Below are 6000 nucleotides of genomic sequence, written 5' to 3'. Positions count from 1 at the left end.
TGAGTAGGTGGGCACTGAGAGAGGGCTGCCTTAGCAATGAGGATGGCTTCCCCTGTGAGTGAGTAGGTGGCTGCTTGTCTTTTAACTCATTACTTGGCGTCATCCAAGCTGCAGATAATGGAAAGTGATGAGAAGGCATATGGCATCACCTATAGGCTGAGCCTCCGGGGAGGAGAATCTATAATACAGACATATACCTCACCATAGCTACATTCTTTATGATATTGAGATGATAGGTCAGGGGGGTCTTCAACCTTCCTCTACCGAAGTCATAGTTCGGCATCAGATGGCGTGTCACCGTTTAAAGACCCCCATTAATAAAGTATGACGGGACTACGAAACCCCACTAGGGTGGGTATAACTTATTACACATCTGCTGTATTATCACATTTAAAAATGTAAAAAAATAATAATAAGATGTAAGGATCTGATTGATTTTTATATATAGAAAGAAAGCCATAAACTTAATCCCCAACTTTTTGGACGGACAAAGAGGGGGGCATGCGGTGTTATTTAATTAGGGACAAAATATGGGATTGTCTCTCCAAAAGAGGAATGTATGGCATAACCTGCTTGTTATAGTTACCTACTATATAATATGAAAATGATCTTGACCATAGAGAGGTCTTTATTTGTAGGACTACAAGCCCCATCATTTGCCTAGTGTTATATAGTAGAGCTCAATATATTCTTCCTACCCCAGGTACTGGTTGACTTGCAGCAGCTAGGTATAGGTATAGTGAATATTCTTTCTGCACATTCCAAGCAAATCATTGACCTTAATATTATGGAGAGAACTACAATCCCCATCATTCTGTGTCAGCCAGCAGGGCGCCCTGACTAACCTGGACTGCTGAAGACATAGGGATGCATTCATGGGTTAATCAGAGGTTCCTTCTATGAGGTAGAGCACTATGGATTTGGACAGGCAATGAAGAGGTTACATAATCCAGTTGCTAGACACAAGCAGAGGGGACTCCTGTCAGCCAGTGCAGCGCAGGAGCTGCTCATTTCAGGACCTTGGAGAGCAAAGAAGGGGGCTCAGAGGGGAGAAAAAAAACAGGGGGTGCAGAAGACTAGGTGGGAGGATTGCTGGGGCTGAGTGGGGGAGTGATCGAGGTGGATGAGAGGTGCTGCTAAGGATGGCTGGGAATACTGCTCCATCATCCATCCCTTCTTTTGGTGCAATAGCTGCTGAAACCCACTCAGGACCATGAGGACCTCTCTCCATGAAAGACCAGGAGCCTCGGCTCTTCCCACCCCTCCTTTACCCTGAAGCCCCCTACAGCTTTGGACTACAGCTGCTATGACCATGGCAGGGGGTCGGAGAGGACTGGTTGCTCCACAAAATACCTTTTTGGAGAATATTGTCCGGAGATCTAATGGTAAGAACCCCTAATGAGCCCCCCACCACCAATATGTCCCCTATATATCACACTCTTTCTAATCAATGCTTCACTTTCTTACTCTGCTAGTTAACCCTTTAATGGATCCATCTCTTTTTGCAATGATTTTGGTTATGCAAATACCATTACATGTGATCAATCAGTCAAAATAATTGGGAAATTCTTGTATTGCTGGTCTGGAGGTATGTCAAGGCTTTTAGGACCATGAGTAGAGGCGTTTTGGGGTTACATATTTAGAGGCTATATAATGAAACCCAATCGTTGACATTAGTTCTGTATATGGCGGAAAGTCCTATAATATCATCACCACATTCTGTCTTTTTTTCATTGACTTGAGATGGCTTGTTAACAGAAAGGTATCAATATGTTAATCATTGCCTGCACCTGCATAATTTCTGATGGAGAGGACTTTATTACCTATCCAAATATTTACGAATTTTGTATTAATGCTGTGACCTGTGTGCATTTCTCTATTTTACTCATTTTATTTATTTATTTTATTTGCTTCTTTATTTTACATATTTACTTCTTTATCTTTTTTTTTTTTTTTTACTTTTTTTTATTGTATTCTAATCCTTATAGTGACATTGCACCACCATAGATATCTCACATACGTTCTATACTGCAGTTATACATGTCCCCATGGTTCTCATACCCTGTGTGGACCTTTTATGAGCTCAGGATGATGAGATATCGCCTTAAGTAGTTACTGATCTCCAATTTTTCTAATTAATACCAATCATTTCCTATACTTCAGATGTGTTGAGTGTTGAATTATTATTTTCCATAGACTGGTGATCCTGGATTATTATTGCATGGGACTGCTGCATCTTCCCCCCCCCCTTCCTTCCCTGGAGGTCACATTTTTCCTTACACCTCCAGTATCTGTAATTGATTGTTATTGTTCTCTTCTTCTATCAATGCAAAATCCAATCTATCTTCCAGAGAAGGTTGTTTTCTTTGATAATGCTTAGTCCTAATCTGTAACCTTCTAGTCTCATAGGCAATGATCTGCAATGTGAATTCTTTCAGTGTTAAGGTCTTGGCAGGGCTGGATGACAAGTTGTAGAGATGCCGCAGAGTTACAAGATGCAAGTCACTGTCTTTCCCTATATGCTGCACGTCTATGGAAGATCATTAGAGAAAATGGAGAAAACATAAATAATTAATAAACTAATATAATGTACATAGGTTAAGACTGCGGAAGTTGTGGATTTGTTCTTGGAGGATATTAAGCTGTTAGGTAAATGTGTCTGCAAAACAAGATATGTAACCACGTCAGCTGATGTATAGGAGACATGAAACACTATTATCTATCTATCTATCTATCTATTGGTCACATATCTATCCACGTATCTGTCTATCTATCTAAAAATAGAAAAGGTAGGCAGCACTCCAATAATTACTAGTGATGAGTGAGTATACTCGTTGCTCTGGTGTCCTCCAAGTATTTTGTCATGCTCGGAGATTTAGTTTTCGTCGTCTCATCTGCATGATTTGCGGCTGCTGGACAGCCTGAATACATGTGTGGAATGCCTGCTTGTTAGGGAATTCCCACATGTATTCAGCCTGTCTACAAGTCGCAAATCATGCAGATGAGACAACGAAATCTAAATCTCCGAGCACGCCAAAATACTTGGAGGACACCCGAGCAACGAGTATACTCGCTCATCACTAATAATTACCAATTCAAGTGGACTTTACTTTGTTTTGACGACGTTTCGGCTCAAATAAGCCAATCAGAAAGGCACATTTGAGCTGAAACGTTGTCACGTCACATGGGCCAACTAAAGTCCAGTTGTATTGGTAATTATTGGAGTGCTGCCTACTTTTTCTATTGTCATATCAGTTTGCAAACGTTGGATGTTTTTTGCATGGGAGGCTCTGCACCCACAATAGACCTGCTAAAGTGTGCTGTTCCAATTTCCATGTTTTGATATCTATTTATAGTCTATCTATTATCTATCTATCTATTGATGTATCTACTATCTATCATCTATCTATCTCTATATCTATTTATCTATCTATCTATCTAGTTATATTTCAGACCCATTTAGGATTTCTCAGGCCCGAAGGAAGTATTGGATAACGATACGAGGAGGTTTGGTGTAAGGCACCACTGGATGGCCCCAACGTTTTGCAAAATTAGCCCAATTTAAAGGGCAATCCCATATAACATTCCTCTTAAAGTCCCTGTGATCCAGACACACAGCAGGTGCCTCATCTCTGTCTTTCCTTCTTAGCCTTAGATTGGAACACAGGAGCTAAGATGAGTCCTGGTTGTCTTTTGTTGTCTGTAAATAGTCATTCATCTGTTTTCTGGAAATACATGAATATTACTAAACTCACAGAGAACAAAGAATACTTATTTATGTTGCACTGTAAAATTGGATCATGGATGCAAATTGGGACCTGATTTGGTTCCATATTGTGGGTACATCCTTTTCGCTTGCATTTTTTTTTTAAGGAATGTGAGCCTCATAGTCCATAATTTTGTGCAATTTTATAGAGCATTTTTTGCAGAATATTTTTACACTTTCCATTTTTATTTTACTGCTGCAGAGCAGATATGAAATATTCCTTCAGATCATTGATATTTAACTGGGTTCTTGACATGAAGTTAGTTCCATGCATTTATATAAGAGCTCGGCTTGGCAGTCGCTTCCAGTCACGGCGAGGAATAAATAGTATAAAGTGTTTTACTTCATTTATAAACGTATGATGCGGAGGCTGTTTTCTGTCTTTTAGGTCATTAATTGATTGAATCCGTAGCACCAGGGCTTCCACTGCGAGGCGATAAATAAGGAAGGTTCACGTCATTCCGACCGACGCTCCTTAATATTCTCCTGCCTAGAAGCACAACAGGAACATTCTGAGCCTTAAAGGGACATAGCACTGTTGATCAGAATAACTATTCTATGGGAGAGTAGGACAGGACGATATCTGCAGGAGTAATATTTTCTACACTTGGGACCTGATCGAGATACTGTAACGGGATTTCCCGGCAGGTGCCCTTTAAGATGGTTGACTTGTCACTGTAAGACATCCTCTTTTTAAGTGATCACGTTCCATTAATCTCACATGTAGGTGATAAACAGTATTACATTATGGCCATTCTGATGAATTGCCCACCATAAAATACATAAATGGGTGAGGGCAAAATTTCCCAAAAGGTTATCATAAAAGTACTTGCCCTAATTAAACAACCCCTTTGAATTTGTGGGGAGTCCTCAATTATAAAGACTACAGAGTCCTATAACATATATACCATTAGTTCGTGGCCATAAAGTCTCCGTCACTCTCTTAATTAAAGAGGGTTGCCCACTTTAAAAAAAAAAATCCGTTTTGCATTATTCCTATTATAAATACGGTATATAAAACTTACTAATGTACAGTGCCTTGAAAAAGTATTCATACCCCGTGAACTTTTCCACTTTTTTTTCACGTCGCACGCACAAAGTTAAATGTATTTTATTGGCATTTTATGTGATATGCCAACACAAAGTAGCAAGTATTTGTGAAGTGTAAGAGAAATCATACATGGTTTTCTAAATATTTTAAAAATGTAAATCAGAAAATTGTGACTTGCATTTTTGTTCATCCCCTTATAGTCTGTTACCCCTAAATAAAATCCTGAGTAACCAGTTGCCTGCAGAAGTCACAGTTAGTACACCTGTGAGTAATTTATTCTGAGTGTAACTACAGCTGTTCTGTGAAGGCCTCAGAGGTTTGTTTCAGAACATTAGGGATCAAAAAGCATAACGGAAACCAAGGAACACACCAGACAGGTCAGGGATAAAGTTGTGGAGAAGAGGAAGGTAGGGTTAGGTTATAAAAAAATATAACCCAAGCTGTGAAATGGTTTAGATCAAAGCACATTCATGTGTGTGAACGGCCCAGGCACAGTCCAGACCTAAATCTCATTGAGAATCTGTGACGACTTTTTCTGATCGGATGTCTCCATCCATTGTCACTGAGCGAGAGCGAGTGTGCAAAGAAGAAGGGGCAAACATTTCAGCCCCTGAATGTGGAAAGCTGGTAGAGGCAGACCACAAAAGACCCATGTCCAGATAACATCCTCAATCCTGTGTCAGCAGCTCTACAGTCAGACACAGGAGGAGTTATCACATTATCACTGCTGTGTGCAGGGGACTGGCTGACTGCTGATTTCTATAGCTAGGCCAGCCCCCCCTTTCCTATCACAACTAATGCATAGATAAAGAAGGGGTCTAGCAGCCAGCCCCCTTCATACACAGCACTGATATGTCCCAACACATGACACTCTGTCCTGTCTGGAGCATAGGGCAGGAAGTAAAAACTGTATTGTTTTATCTTCAGCCCTGAAATATAATCGCTTGAAGCTAAAGGCCAAAAAAGTGATTCCAATAATAATAGTCTTCTGTGATCAGATTTCGCAATACACAATCTTAGTCCTGAGGAGGCTGGTGCACTTCCTTTAAAAAATCCATGTGAACACTGCTAGATCATCCTTTATGAAAGTTTAAACAATATCTCTGCCTGCCTAACCTTAGTGCCAATTTATCAATGTCCCACCTCCCTGCTGCTGAGTTTCCAACCTGCTAGCCTAACTGAC

At 40.2% G+C, this 6000-nt stretch overlaps 1 protein-coding gene across 2 annotated transcripts in view; it reads left to right on the top strand.

The window, feature by feature from the left end:
- The first annotated feature begins 994 nt into the window (after positions 1–994).
- KCNH1 (potassium voltage-gated channel subfamily H member 1) overlaps positions 995–6000 on the top strand; it is a 386099-nt gene continuing 381093 nt past the window's right edge. For both annotated transcript variants that reach the window (XM_073553403.1, XM_073553402.1), the window contains exon 1: positions 995–1385. In XM_073553403.1, the coding sequence (XP_073409504.1) occupies positions 1307–1385 (79 nt within the window). In that variant the 5' untranslated portion in view covers positions 995–1306. The remainder of the gene's footprint in view (positions 1386–6000) is intronic.

The sequence above is a fragment of the Dendrobates tinctorius genome, unplaced genomic scaffold (genome assembly GCF_039654945.1).
Source record: "Dendrobates tinctorius isolate UK_male_01 unplaced genomic scaffold, ASM3965494v1 ptg000201l, whole genome shotgun sequence".
NCBI lineage: Eukaryota > Metazoa > Chordata > Amphibia > Anura > Dendrobatidae > Dendrobates > Dendrobates tinctorius.
The sequence above is the reverse complement of the archived record's forward strand: the minus strand, read 5'-3'. Positions and strand labels throughout refer to the sequence as shown.